Genomic DNA, 15913 nt, shown 5'->3' on the forward strand with positions numbered 1-15913 from the left:
CTATACCATCACTAGTTAAATATTTTCACATCTACAAAGAAAATCCAAAACACATTTCTACCTCACTCAAAGATTATGTAAATTCAATTGAAATTGTTCCAATATCTACAGCTGAACGTAAATGCAGGTTCAGTGCCTTAAATCTAATCTTTACAGTACAGAGTGAGATTAAATATTTGCTTAGATCACAGCATGCATCGCCGTAAATCAATTTCGGTAATCCTGTTGTTTTCAGAGATATGAGCTCCAATTAGCATTTTAAACCTTTCTTTTAAAAGTTATACACACAAAAATGATTATCGGAGGTAATTTTAAGAGTTCTCTTCAGACCTCATTACTGCCTTCATTTGCATCTTTTATTTTCTAAAATTTTCAGAGGGCTGTAGCCCCTTCAGCCCCTTCTGCATACGCCAGTGTGCAAAACCAAAATCCTTCAGTTCTTAGAACAAAGCAAAAAATTGACATGGCTTCTCTTGAAACATTGAAAACAATTGATTCACCATGTATGAGAACAGAAAGGTGGTTCGGGAGTTTCAGGAAAACCATATGTTCGAAAGCATTTCTTTTTTTTTTCAATCTTTGGTGGACAATGTGAATAGCTGGTTTGAAGACTTCGGTTTCTTTTTACATGTAGTCCTAATAAATGCACACACAATATATTAGGTGATTAAGAACCTGTGTTTCATAGTGACATATCAGGTGAATTTTAATGTAAGCGAAAGCATGTGTGCATCACTAGTTAAGATTTTCATATCTACAAATATTATCCAAGACACAGTTCCACGTCGCTCAAGGATTATGTGAATTCAATTGAAATTGTACCAAACCTACAACTAAATTTGAACATGGGTTCAGTGTGACGCTAACCATTATTGAACAAACACATAAAATATATTCGCTTGGATCACCGCAAATTAATTTCGGTTATACTCTGTTATTTTCGCGAGATATAAACTCCAATTACCATTTTAAACCTTCGTTTTAATAGTTATTCAAACATAAAAATAGTTATCGGGGGTTATTGTAAGTTTTTTCCCAGACTTCATTACTGCCTGTTGGAATTTATTTTCTGAAAATTTCAGGGGAGGAGGGGGGGGGGGGGGCTGTAGACCCTTTTCCTGATTAAAGATAAGTTGAAAAAAACCTTCTCGTAAAATTCTAGCCTGATTTGATGTATTACACCACCCCTTCCCATTTAAAAATTTTGAGTTGAATTCAATATGGCGGTTACCAATATGGCAGATGTCCACTTGGAACACAGCCATATGGTTTCCCCTAGGCCTAACTTGTTTCTATCAGGCCCAATCATAGGCGTAGCTACGGGGTGTGCCGGGTGTGGCTAGGCACACCCTAATGGGCTGCTTTATCAAAGAGAATTAAAGACAGATATTTTAATAAGAGAGAAAATAAGCGGCAGTTTGTAAGAAGTTGAAAATGTCATTACTTGGTACAAATGTGTGCAATATCGCTGATGAAACGAGTGTCTGTAGTTTTTCAATTTTTTGATGTCATTGGAGAAAGAATATATTTACTGCATTCTACTCTGTACTACAGCACTTTTCTTATATACCTGTTACAAGCTGCGCGTGTGAGAGAGCTTTCTCCAAGCTTACCCAAGTTAAAACTAAATTAAGAGCAACTCAGAAGCAGTATAGATTGGAAGCCCTGCTCTTGCTATTTGTGGAACAGGAAAAAGCTTAGTCTATTGATGTAAATGATGTTATTGATGAGTTTAAGAACATTGTACCTTTTGACAGACGTCTCTTGTTATAGATGACGTGTATTTTGATGTATTTGTTTGTTTTATTTATTTAATTTTGTGTGTGTGTAATTTCTATGCAATTTGATTTTTTCTATTACATATATTCAGACATTTTCAACACTGCCATTTAGTGAATTTATATTCCTTTACAAACATCAGTGCAGTTAAAGAGCCAAGTGATTGTATTGCAAAATATGCTATTAAAAAGGTACAGACCTCATTTTTTTTTCTTTGTGCACACCCAAATATAAAGTTCTAGCTACGCCTATGGGCCCAATTGTATCCAGCTTAACTCCTTTACATTTTATAGGGGGTGTTAAGGGACTCTTGAATCAATCTGTACTTTATGTTTACCCCACATTTTGAAACATACTGAACACAACTTACAACAGCACACATTCACCACACTAGCTAGGAAGTAAGTAGAAAGAGTGCAGAAGAGGTAGAGGCAGAGAAGCAGAAGCAGAATTAATGTGTGTCGCACAATGCCCATCGGCATCAAAAAGTTGATCTAGGCATTCAGAAACATGGATACAGCTGGAAGAAATGTAATTTTTCAAACACGGGAAAATTGATGTCATGGGAAAGATGCAGCACATAATTGTACTTGTACCTCGGGCTGTTCCTTAAAATTTGAGATGGCGACCCTGGACAGAACCAATACTGAAAGTATACGCAAACTAGTCACTTATAATATTTATTCTTAGTACACAAGCTATGATTTAAGTTAATTAACACAATCACTTCATGCATATGAGACCAACTATAACAATACACTCACCGCAGTAGTAGAAACTTGTCCGTTGCTTCCAAACAAAGCCTTGTTGAGATATTCCACACAGCCATGCACCGCACACCGTGCAGCAATGCAAGCCTTTTCTCCCCAATTGACGCCATCTGCAAGGGCCAAGATGGCGCTGTTCTCCCTCGCAACGATGGCAAAAGCATCGGCTATTGGGTTCCCGGCATTTTGGTGAGTGACTGGGTGGCACTCGTACAAAGTCGTCGCAGCACCGTAAGCTCTACTATGAGAACGATTCCAATTAACAACACCTGCTATATCCTCATTTTGCGTTGCTGCCAAGGTGCCACCTACGCTAGTAGTACCTGCAGATTTGAAAGATGTGAGACGACATACTGCAAATATGTTCAATGTAATGTTAAAAATAACGCTCTGCACCCATGGCAATAACTAGATTGTTCAGAAGGTCTCGTTGGCTATCAAAAAAGCATGGCATTCCCGTTTCATTGTAACTAAAGTATGGGGCAAGATGTGCTTTGATTTTGTATATAATTTTTGATATTTAGTATTGCTTTTCTGCCACTTTTGGATAATAGTAACAATGAGAGTAAGTACTGATTGGATAAAATTTATGAAGGGACAGCCACAAAGAATGCCCACCAGACTGGGATTAGAATCTGGGAACACTTTGGTGGCAAGGTTGGAATTCGATAGCTTAAAAATGTATGTAAAAAAAAAGTTTACACCTTGACGCCATGCTGCAATATTTACAATGAGGGGGAGAAGGAGGAATCAGAAAATTATTTTTACAAAAGGAAGAATATATGAGAGAGGAAGTAAAGTATTCGGTAAATCTCAAAAAAGTGACTTTCAGTAGTAGGATAGTAGTAGACACGCTGTAGCATGGAGATTATGGCATGATCTGGGAGGGCTGGCCACTAGCCTTTTGGGGAATGGGTCCCCTGTGAATAAAAATGGGCTTGAGGTCTCTCAAAATGTTGCCAAGCAGTGCTTTTTCTTATTTATTTACCCACTTGTTAATTGTAGCTCATAATTTCATATTACACTCCCTAAAATTTCACACTGCAGCTTTTAAATAATTTTCCAGGCCACTTAGAATAATTCAACACACAATAAGCATTGTGCCTTCTTCAACTTTGCATGCTGGTCAAATGAATCAAGTTTGTCCAATATTTACTGAAAATTAATGACAAAATATAAGAGAACATTCTTCTATGCAATATGGCTCAAAGAAAAAAATGAGTTGGGAGCAGTGAAATGTGATTTCAGTTTCCAATACTATCAAGTAAATTTTTAATTTTCTTTTCAATGACCTTTACTCTGCTAAGTTAATTTCACAGACTTCTGCAAGATTTCCAGGTCAGTGAAACCCCTAAGTTACTATTGTTATTGAAAAGTTAACAGCAAGTGACTTTTCCAATTAAACAGTTTTTGTCATATAGCAATTTCTCAGACATAATGCACACAGGTACTACAGGAGGACAAAACATGACAACAAAATACAATGGGAAACTAACAATAAAAACATATTACATCTTCCCTGATATTATTGCAAGCAGCTGTGAAATGCATGTCGTATTGATAGCCAACAGAGAGATCATGCCATATTATTAAGATCATTACCCTGGTCAAGAATATCAATAAGAAAAATTTATGGCACAAATAACGTTCTTTTCTAGATCGACATTTTGCTCAATGTGTATTAGTTTTAGTTTCATCTCCAAACAAATATGAACAAGTTCACAGCCTGTGAGACAATCAACCTTGAAAATACTTTGTTTTTGTATGTCGATATTTGCAGCAAGAGTAATGTTCCATTTGGCACAGAATGTTAGAATGCATATAGTAAGAATTATTACAATTATGAAGAAAAGTATATTTTAACATTTAAATTTAAGCGCAATAAATGTTTGCTCTCGTGTATAATACAACAATATTTATATTATTTATAGTAAAAATACAAGATGCATTGAATAAATATAGCATATATGCATCATAAGAAAGCAGAGCAAGAAGAATATAAAGTTGAAAGATACAAAATAATTTATATTACATGCTAATTAAATGCCTCAAAGTAAAGTATGCATTTTGGTCACCAGTAAATTTCAGTTTAGCTATGACAAGCAATGGCCCTAGTGCTACAAAAATGGCTGGCTCACATCATGGGTGTACCCAGACTTTTTTCAGGAGGCACAAGGAATGTGTACTTCGAAATTGTGGAAATGCTTTATTTCGTATCATTAAACATTTATTTTACTTCCCAACGTAAAAAGCACAATGAATCAATTGAAAGTTTTCACCTCTCGTTTTTGAGGAAAGCCCCCACCCCCCATCCCTGCAGGATACACCCACGGCTTGGAGAAGTGAACTGAAAAAACAGTTCTTACCTGAACTTGAGGAATAGCCATCAAAAAATCATGAAGACTTGAATTTATGTATATTTGTTTTCAAAAGTTGTGTTCTGCTTGTAGGAGAGAGAGAGTAAAATGAAAAACCTTAATTTGTTTTCATTTTTTATCTAGTAGATTTATGCATGTAGAGAGGCACAAGTTTGCTGCATTTTAGTATATATTCATGGCTCATCCAAGTCTTGAGTTAGTGCCTGTATATCTCAGGAAGAAGAATCTTTGAGGTGCACGTGCAGTCACTTATGATCCATTCCGAAGGGCTTTCCATCATACTTTTCCCTCCATTCGTAAATTTGCTGGCTTGGTAATCATGCATAGAGATATTGAATTTTTATTTGTCAAGAGAATTTCTATACGTTTTAGGCTTCCAGAGAACAAGAAACCACTGCTCTTCACTGGTGCAAGTGTGTGAAGGAGGCGCCATCTTTAAAAATGATGAAAATGGTGTTCTGAAGCTCACTTGATCAGTGTTGCATCCTTGAGATGGTTTTGTAAATAATACCTGATATAAATTTGACCTAAATACAGTCTGTCATATACTTTTTAATCTGATTTTTAAAATTCTTTTCTGACTCTCCTTCATATAAAAAACATGAATGTGTTAAGTGACTTCTGGGACACCCTTTCCTGCTTCTCTTGAACTAGAGCCATTCCAATACTTTTTATATTAAAATAATTGTCTCACTAGAATGATTAATGATGAATTGTTTTGCATTAACATCCACATGTAAGCCGCATATGGCAGAATACAAGTACACACTAAGCAGCAAAGTGACGTCATATTGTCATAATGAGCAACATGCACTGGAATACATAAGGGGAAGGTGGTGGGGCTACAACCCCTCCCAAAATTTTCAAATGAAAGCAGTAAATAACTTGTGAGAAATTGCAGTAGTAAATACAAATGACAATTACAAAATATTTCATTGTGTATCCATCCCCTAGAATGCAGATTTATAATTGCAGTCTCCGCTGAAAAAAAAACCTGCATACACTAGTGCCTAAATGCTATTAGTCCTTATGGCTGAATCACAACATCAAAGCCTAGCCTTGCAAAGGTTAAGACAGTCGTTTCCAAAGTGTGCACCGTGGCACCCTGGGGCACCGTTGCTAGCTTACAGGTGTGTCCCAATATTTTTACTAAAATGACAGTTATTCGAAGTATGTGCTTATTTAGTACTTATTACATGTAAAATGTTTCTGAATTTGAAATATGTTTATTTCTTAACTTAAGGCAAGCAACCTAATCACACTAACTGAGCATTGCAAGTGTAGACAGGCCTACATTCTGACTTGTGCACCGTGGGAAAATCTTGAAACACTAAGGGTGCCGGGAAATCTTGGGTCAAGGGATACAAGTACCTCAGTTATTAATGTTTCCCCAAATCACACAAACACACTATAATTTGAGGCATTTTTATACATGTTGTGTCTTACACCTGCGAAACAAACCTTAGTCTTAAAGCAGAAGCACTGAAAAAACGTTTGCTACTTAAATGGGCAGGAGAAACTACATAATCCTACACAGAAAGGCAAATCCCAAAAAAGTACCAACAAGACGCACAAGACAACCTACTCGTAAGAACTCACTCCAAACACAAAAATATTCACACTCCTCAATAAATACAATGAATGCTCAAGCTTATTAAATATACATAGGTATGTATGTAAACATACAGCATTAATAATATCATTTCAAAACATTTCAAAATGTTGTTTCAAGAAAAATATGCACACAAGATGACTTTAAAAAAATCACACATGTGGTGACAAAGACATTTAAATCTTTACTTTACTTTCTGTATTATATACACATAAGTACCACAAACGCCCACTCTAAGTATTGGCACTCCCGAGACTACAGGTTTAATCTGCATCCGGCTAGAGTACACAGGCAAACACTGTTGACACTAACACATCATTATATGGGAAAGTAACATGGTAGTAATCTTTTACACATGTGTCACAGATGAAAGCTGACCATTATTAACCTACCACCAACCATCTGGTGTGTTTAATTTTTTACACATGAAGGTCTGGTTTATGACAGTGTCAAGTCGATTAGGTTTGACAATATAGAAGACATTGTGTTATTATATAAGGCTCTTCACAATAGCAATCTTTCATATATTTCTTTCTAAGTAGGGCAATGACGTTTTGTGTTGCCTTGTCAACAAAGACTGGCTAGTTGGACTCTTTTCATATCAATTCACAAGGATTGGTTGTAAGAGCAGCAGTGGCGATTTCTCTGGGTGTGTAAGTCGTGTATCAACGCCTAAAGGAAAATGAAATAAAGAAGAAAGTATCTGTACTTTTATAAATTACGATTTTGAGCATTTTTCTTTGTCAGTTTCGAGTGGCCGGTAGTTTTCGAACGTGGCGCAGCGCGCAGTGGTTGTCAGGCAGGCAGATCGGTCCGTGACGGGTAGGGCGTTGCGAGGAAATCCAACGTGTTACCACTGCCAAAACATAGTATGACAGCGCATGTGCACCCTACCAGCCACGAGCATGGTTAGCTTCTCAAGGCGTTGTATTTGTTCCCAACGGTTTGGCTTTCATTCACTCTGCGTTCCGCGTTGTTTTGCTCGTGATTGTTGTGCATTATTTTTTAAACGTGTGGTGTGAAGTGATGTGATTATTTTAAGATGGGGAATAGTGAAAGTGTTGTGCAAAAGTATTTAAATAAATCCTTTTCTTCGCTTTCGTATTCAGAGAAGAAACAAGTGATTGGCAATGGTCGACCATGTCCGAATCTCACGATGTCAACATGTGTTAAAGGAAAAAATGGTGCTGGAAAAGGTTTTGAGAGACATTTTCGAAAAGAACTTTATGAAATTTCAGACTGGCTTTGCGGGTGTGATGTGGTGAATAAATTTTACTGTTGGACATGTTTGGAATTATCAAGGGTATGCAGATTTGAATCATCTCAATACTGCAGCGAAAAAACACAGTGAGTCTGAATTGCATCTTTCTAGTTTCTTTAAATTTAGTGGTTTTGTTGCCACACCTACTAGAATTGACGTTATTATGGATACTCAACGAAAAGCTGAAATAGAGCTACACAATGAAAAAGTAAAAAAAGAACAGGGAAATATTAAAGAGGTTGATTAACGCCGTCTGCTATTTAGCAAAGCAAGAATTGCCATTCCGAGGCCATGATGAAAATGCAGCATCTCTAAAGAAGGGCAATTACATGGAATTCCTTATTGCAAGTGCCGAGTTCGATCCCTCATTAAAAGAACATTTATTAAATTCTACAGTTTTTCGCGGTACTTCGGCAGGCATTCAAAATGATTTAATAAATTCAGTTTCGGATGTTCTGAGAGATGAAATCTATAATGAAATTCAAAACACAGACTTTGTGGCTATCTGGTCGATGAAACATCAGATATTAGCAATAAATCTCAGGTGTCAACCGCGTTACGTTTTTTTTTTCGGCCTCACAGAAAAAAGTCATTGAAAGATTTCTTGGATTTGATGACATGAGCGCCGATAAAACTGCAGGAGCTCTTTTTAGTCACGTGACTGAAATAGTGGATAAATATAAGTGTGGGGATAAATTAATTTCCCAGACATACGATGGATCTTCGGTAATGAGTGGCCATTTGAATGGCCTTCAAAGCAAAGTTTTGGAAAAGTATCCGAAAGCTTTTTTTTACGCATTGTTATGCTCATGTCATGAACTTGGTGCTGCAACAATCGTTAGAATGTAACAAAGAGCTTATTGTGGTCTTAAATCACTGCCTACGTTTTTCTCTCATTCCCCAAAGAGGTTACACGAACTTTCTGCTTTCATGTCCAGAAAGCTCCCGTCATTAGCTCCTACCAGATGGAATTTTACCTCTAGGCTATTGTGGAAGTCAATGACAACAGAGAAGCACTGCTGATGTTTTTTTGAACATGTTAGTGAAAGTGGAGACTTCGATCATTTGACTGCAATGACTTCAAGAGAATTTTCTAGCTTCCTGAAGGATTTCGAAAACATATTTTTAATAAAGGCTTTATCCAACTTGCTTGCCTTTTCAGACGTATTATTCAGTATATTGCAGTCTAAAATTGTTGATATTTTGTATTGCAGTAATAAAGTAACTGAATTTCAACAACAGCTGCAAAAGGAAAGGGAGAATTTCGAAACACTATGGAGTTCTATAACTGGTGCAGTAGAAGAGGAAGAGTTTGTTGAAATGAAAAGGAGGCGACTGAACAACGAATCACAGAAAGACCACTGCCGGAGGCTTTACTTTGAAATCATTGATAATATCAACAACCAGATAACAATTATATTCGCATCATTTGAAAAATTGCAATATTTTGATTTACTAAATCCCACAAAACAGGGCAACTTCAATAAAAGAGAAAACTTTCCTCACCATCTCGTACATAAATTGCAGGAAATTTATGGCAGTCTGTTTAATTTAACCAAACTACAGAATGAACATTATGTTTGGTATGCTTCCACTGAAGGATCAGAGAAAACACCAATTGAGATTGTAAATTATCACGAATCTAGTGGGTGAGTTTACAGAAATGTATAAATTAGCAATGTTGATCGCAACAATTCCTTCCACGACGTCATCTGTCGAGAGATCGTTCACATCACTGAAGAGGATCCACACATTCTGCCGATCTACTCAACCTCAGAACCGGATGACGAATTTAAGTCTTATCTCCATCGAGAAGGAATTACTTTCTAAGCTGCGAGAAGGGGATAAATCCAAATTTTATGAGGCGGTGATCAGCGCATTTCTCTCTAAAGAAAGAAGAATAGACTGGAATTCAAGTAACTAAGTAATGAGCAGTTGATTTTTCAAATTTTACTTTTTGGAAGGATAAATGAAGGGTAAGGGGAAAAACCGGGAATGTGCATATGCATTTTAGCAATTTTGTAATGAACGAGCAGACCCCTCTGGTTGCAAGCTTTTAGCCAAAGTGGCTTGTTAAATATACCTAGTCTGGCCATAAATACTGTTACAAACTTTCGGAAAGTGTACATTTTGAAAACTGAATGGTGCTATTTGTGTGTAATATATGTAACTGTAACATACTAAAAGAACATTTAAAAATCTGAAACCATATTCAATTTATTCACCAAATAGTGTGTAACACTATTTATGGCCAGACTAGGTATAATACATACAATATCCCAAGTAACTAGAATTTCTCCCCAACTGGAATTAGAAATACGTTAAGATCATTGAAACTCGTGCTTTAAAAATTAATTGTATGGCGAAGTATTGAACATTAATTTTCTCGTTTAAACTGTTCTTTGGCAGTCCTTGTTTCTCCTTACCCTTCAAATACGATTAATAATTTATTTTAAATGAAGTATTTACTTGATTTAAAACAATTTATGTAATTTAATGTTTTTCTAAATATTTCTAAATTTACACCAAAAATGTTCGGGCAAAATTTGTAACATTTGTTCACATTGAGAAGGGGAGGGGTTAACACTCCTTCTTTGCCAACGCCTTAAGTTCAGGGTCAGGAGACGCCACTGAAGAGCAGCCCAAGAGGCTGAAACACGTCTGTTTTAATAAAGAAGATTATTATTACTATTATTATTAAAATAATAATAGTTCAAAGAATGGATTATATTTTGGTTATTTTGCCTTACTTCTCTCTATTAATTACAACAATAAGGAACAAACATGAATTGATGATAAAAACAAATAAAGAAATTAAAATTCAAAGGACTTATTGTACAGCATATTATGGTTTGCAAACCACTCCACCACAGAGATTGGCAATTCCAAGTGTTTCATAAGAATTCTAGTCAACGTATGAGATAGTAAGTAAAATCAAGAATCTAATGGGTATATACCAAGGCGAGTCGATGCTGATGTACCCCTATCACTTTTGATACCAGTAAATACTTTTCTGACATTTTGAAAACATGATATTATACAAAATTCCAAGGGTTTTTTTTTTTCACCAGTATCATGTGAGGAAACATGATTTCGAGATTCCATAACAGATAGCTTATTATAAAATTTCTGGTGTGATTCTTTATTACTGAAAAGGAAAACTATGGTAAATTGATGCATGTACTGGAGTCAAACACTTGCACAATAATATTTATCTTGAATGCTGCAATTTTCAAGCATCGATATCAGTGGGAATCAGTAAGATAATCAGAATCAGTATGGGTATCGACTCAGTATTAATATATTTGCATTTCTGGTTAATCAAAATTAGCTTTCTTTGATTGATTGATTTTGTGTTTTAAGTTCACTTTATGCACATTAAGGCTAATCGGTACTGGACCTACAGTTTAAAGTGGGATCCACCAGGTATCGAACCCGGGATCCCTTGATTACAAGGCGACAACGCTGCCACTGCACCATCGAGAAGGCAAAATTAGCATTCTGTGTGCCACTTTTACCAGAAACGAATTGTTTGATTTTGGCTAATGGTCCTTCAACTGAAACTATCTCTACAAACATAAATGCTATAAAAGGCACACTTATGTGTAATTTCTCACTGTAGTATCCTTGTTGCTTTCCCACTTTTCACATGACTATGTAAACTACATGCTAGCTCTTATGATCACAGTTATATCAAACATCTTCTACGGAGTGCAGCAATACATCTTGTGAGGGCATTTATGGTACTATGCACATCATTGCTTAATGCACAAAAATATACACAGAAAAAAACTACATCCATCCATCACAATCATGACAAAAAGAGGAGGAGGGTATTAAAATGACACAGTATCAGATATTTTTTTACATTAGAACTGCCTCATTCCAAAAACAGGGTAGCCTGAATTACAATGGAGCTGCAATAGTACATTTCATTGTGAACCCCTTCCATATTTTTCACACAAACTCCCATTTAAATTATAATAAAGATAAATTTTATACATAGCCGGCCCCCATGGCAGAGTGGTTAGTGCATCATGCTATGATGCCAGGGGTCCCAGGTTTAAATCCCGGCCTGGGCATGGATGTTTGTGAGTGTCCATTCATCAATTTCATCATATCATCACTCATCTCCACTTTCGCAAATTAGCCAAAAGTGGCACAAAAAGCAAACTAAAATAAAGCAAATCAATAAATCAATTAAATTTTCTATGTTTCATTCACTTCAGTATTATTTATACTTTTGTTATTTTATGTCACTTTTGGCTATCACCAAGATGAGGATGAGTGATGATTAGATGAAACTGATGAAGAAATACTCACAAAGGACACAGGTTGGGATTCAAACCTGGGAATCCTGGCATCATAGATTGTTGCTCTAATGATTCTGCACAACTTAACATGAGCCTTTTAATAAATACAGGGAAAGGCAGTCAGGACATGTATTTCAAATTTCCATTTTCGATTAACCACTGTAACATTATATATTTCAAACATATAATTTTGATGGAAAAGTGCCAGATACAAACCACAGAAGGTAGTTATGATAGAAATGGTACTGATTATTCTGTCCCATCTCTAATAGGAGGTAAATACATAAACATGAAGTCATGAACCAGTTCTCCTGGGCTTAAACTCAGTGGCGTGGAACTGAACGAAAGGGAGTGGATTATGAAATAGAACACAGAGTTTAACATGGCAAATACAGTAGACCAACATGGATTAAGGCCAACAACATCAACTTGTGGGAACTAGTTGAAAAGGTACAAGCACTCTGTGAACATTCCCATATCCTAATAACCTGGCAACATTGATGATATCTTCATTTTTGATGAAGTCCCAGCGACTGTAGTGTTCTCAGGCAGAAAAACAGTTTGCTTAAATGCCAACTTCATTGCTGCTCCTATCATAATCTCACTGTGAGAAAGGAAGCCACAGGAACATATAAAAGTTAACTGACCATCATGGTTTGACCTTCATGAAAGTTGAAGGTATCCAACCAAGTTATATGTGCATATATTTGTATGCTCTGTTGGGCACAGGAACATGTTAACTTGTAATTCTGCATAACAAAAACACCAGTTTATCATAAAATGCATTTTGTTATCAGGTAAGTGAAATTTGAGTGTTGTTAACACACCAAATAATAACAGTTTTGTGCTTGAAATGGAGACTGCTATTTGAAGTTATATTTCCTTAGTCCAAGTTCATTGTACTAGTTGCATTAGACAACTCGTAATTTCGTCTACATTTGTATGTTTGTATGTACATTATTCTTATTATGCACTGCTAGACCCATATACAATGTGCATTCAATAAATAACCAGAAAAGTAGTATAAAAAATCTAACACACGACCGTGATTGATATATGTTTGTTATTTTGTGAAGGCATATGTAAGCTAGTCATAGCTGGGGCTGGCACGCCTGCCTCGTGCACGGGATGCTGGGAAATGGTTACTAAAGATAGCGGCACCCTTACAGGAGTGCTCTAAGCTGGAGCAGCGAAGTGCCGTGCGATTTTTGTTGAGTGAAGGCGTGAAACCGATAGAAATTTAACCTAGGGTGCGTGATCTGATTTCAGAAGTTTTCTGGCCTTGTCCCTGTATAGAGTGGCTCTGGAGTTCATCCAACCTCAAATAAATGGGAACTGAGGGATTGAAGGTGGCTAGAGTGTGATGCTGATCACATCACTTTCAAAAATGGCCAATGCTTCTTACCAAGATTCTTCTAACATTATCAGATTTTGACAGAGCAAAATGTGCAAAATATTCTCACATGTTGTTAAACCTTTTGTATGCAATTTCATCCAGTAATGGGGAAGGCAGAAACATGTATACAAAGACTATGCAATAATTCACTGATTCATGAGAATATGTTTGTTTACTTCACAATGGTTTCTTAGTCCTTTTAAGGATCCCAAGCAATAAACTTAATGAACTATGGAACCATGTCGGTTTGATTTATGTGGCTATTATATTCACCTCAACAACTTCACTCTGACAAGAAAATTAATTGAAGATGAGAAGGACTGACAGGAACAAATGGAAAGAATAGAAGGTTATGAATTTAAATGTGCACTGTACGTCATTTCGAGTGTATAGACCAGTGGAAAATAAAACCAATATACAAGCACAAACACATTTAGCAAGCTTCCTGAGAACTGAACATGCTGTTGCTTCACAAGGACTACAAACAACACCTTCAACCACCTTGCAAGAACTATGTTTCTGTGGAATGCCAAATGGAATTCATCAAATCTAAATCTATGGGTAAAATTAACATATTAAAATAATTCCTTTAATTTTATTAATTTGTGGTTTGTCATCAGGTCTTGTACAATCAATTTTTAGCAACTTTTGTGTAGTCATGGAAGGAGTTCACAGTGCTACTTCAGGCAGAAAATGAAAGACATTTTATTCTCTATTTACAGCATGATTCTGTCTCATATTTCTGTCAGGAAACTAAGCATGCATCTATGTAGATAAAATCAATATATCCTAACCAAGCTATTCTCCTACTTTCATTTACACAAATTTTAACAAGTATATAATGTAACAGTGTACTATTTCTTCTTAATATGTAGAGATAGATACACACACACACACACATACATAATATTAACTGACTAATATATCAAGAGATGCATTGCAGTTTCATGCCAACAATGACATGCCTCTCGCTACATTCTCGGTATAAACTACAAACCAGCATACTTCGAATGCAACTGGTTAAATGGATACGAGGCTATGATCTACAGCTGGCGAGCAGAGTTGGTATGAGTAATCTGACTGTACAACAGAGAGTAATGTGCATTTTACAAAGTCCAAAATATCCAATTTTGTTGCTACTTCTTTACTCTTAACAGTAGATATTCTCATAGGTGATTATGTAATCTGTGCACAACCACTCATACACACCAATACAATTTCCCTGTGAAATAAGTTACACAACATCAAACTCTAGTGGATTCGTGTAGATATGGGGAGGCAAATTTCCCCTCATATTCAAACAGTCCTCTCCGCAAACAAGAAAAGTAAATGAATGAATGCAGTTTTATCCCAAACAAAACATTTTTAAATGGTATTTTGTGACATTAAATCTACCAGTTCTGTGGGAATACTGGAAGTGAGTGCCAGAATTGTGTGCTGTGTGGGTGTGAAGTTTTTGTTTCCCTCCTCCAAATACTGTGAAACATCAATGGCCATTTGCATCAACATAGGGTATGTGACACAGTCAGTGCAATTACATTTTGCAAAATTTCATTGCAATGTGGTTCTGTCAGTAACAGTTGCTAAATTCCATTGAAGGCAGTGCTACTACTTGAAATTCCTAGGTGAAGGAGGGGTACTAGCTAGCTTTCTGGGTGTTTTCAGATAGGTGGGATATGCTTTATGCAAATCATTCCCCACGCTCCCCTTCCACATCAGCCAATGGTAGAAGGCCACCATGTGCTACTTTGTTGTTTTCAGTCCACTTTATGCACAGAAAGGCTAACTGGGACTTGACCTACAGTTTAAAGTGGGATCCGACCCACTGAGCCTCGAACCTGGGACCCCTTGATTACAAGGTGATGACGATGTTCTACTTTGTGTGCCTTTCTGTAGTCCTATTATAGTACTGTGTGATATTTGAAACACACTGTGAAAGAGATGACAATTCTTGCAGAAATAACGTATCTGAGTTTCCAGACAATTCTGTACAATTTTAATATACTTCTAGTCTGTGTATTTTTGGAACAGTATAATGAAAGAACTCACTCTAGGCACAAAAACTCAAATATTTTGAAATTACTTCTTTACGCATCTGATGGCTCTTGTACGAGAGATAGTTCCAGAAAGAGTGGAGATTTTGGGTTGGTAATATGTTATGGTTATATGGGCATCGTCCTTCTTTTGTTGTCTGACATGGAACCTTCTCCTTGCAAAGGGCGCCAGCTTACTGCTGCATTGAAGCTAGGAAGAACTGAGAAGTGTGTGCCCGGCCAGCATGGAGAACAGAGGTGTGTTGCAATCATGGACAAAGGATGAAGTGCCATGTGAAGTGACTTCCACTTTTTCGTTCTGAAGAAGGGACTGGAGGTGAAGCATTTAACCACAACAGCAGAAGTAGAAGCTG

At 36.5% G+C, this 15913-nt stretch overlaps 1 protein-coding gene across 2 annotated transcripts in view; it reads right to left on the reverse strand.

Annotated features, from left to right (window-relative positions):
- LOC145996583 (PP2C-like domain-containing protein CG9801) overlaps positions 1 to 15913 on the reverse strand; it is a 116925-nt gene that overhangs the window by 16726 nt on the left and 84286 nt on the right. For both annotated transcript variants that reach the window (XM_083133112.1, XM_083133111.1), the window contains one exon: positions 2544 to 2869. In XM_083133112.1, coding sequence (XP_082989238.1) covers positions 2544 to 2869 — 326 coding nt within the window. The remainder of the gene's footprint in view (positions 1 to 2543; positions 2870 to 15913) is intronic.

This window comes from Lepisma saccharinum, chromosome 12 (assembly GCF_977018435.1).
Source record: "Lepisma saccharinum chromosome 12, izLepSacc3.1, whole genome shotgun sequence".
Classification (NCBI taxonomy): domain Eukaryota; kingdom Metazoa; phylum Arthropoda; class Insecta; order Zygentoma; family Lepismatidae; genus Lepisma; species Lepisma saccharinum.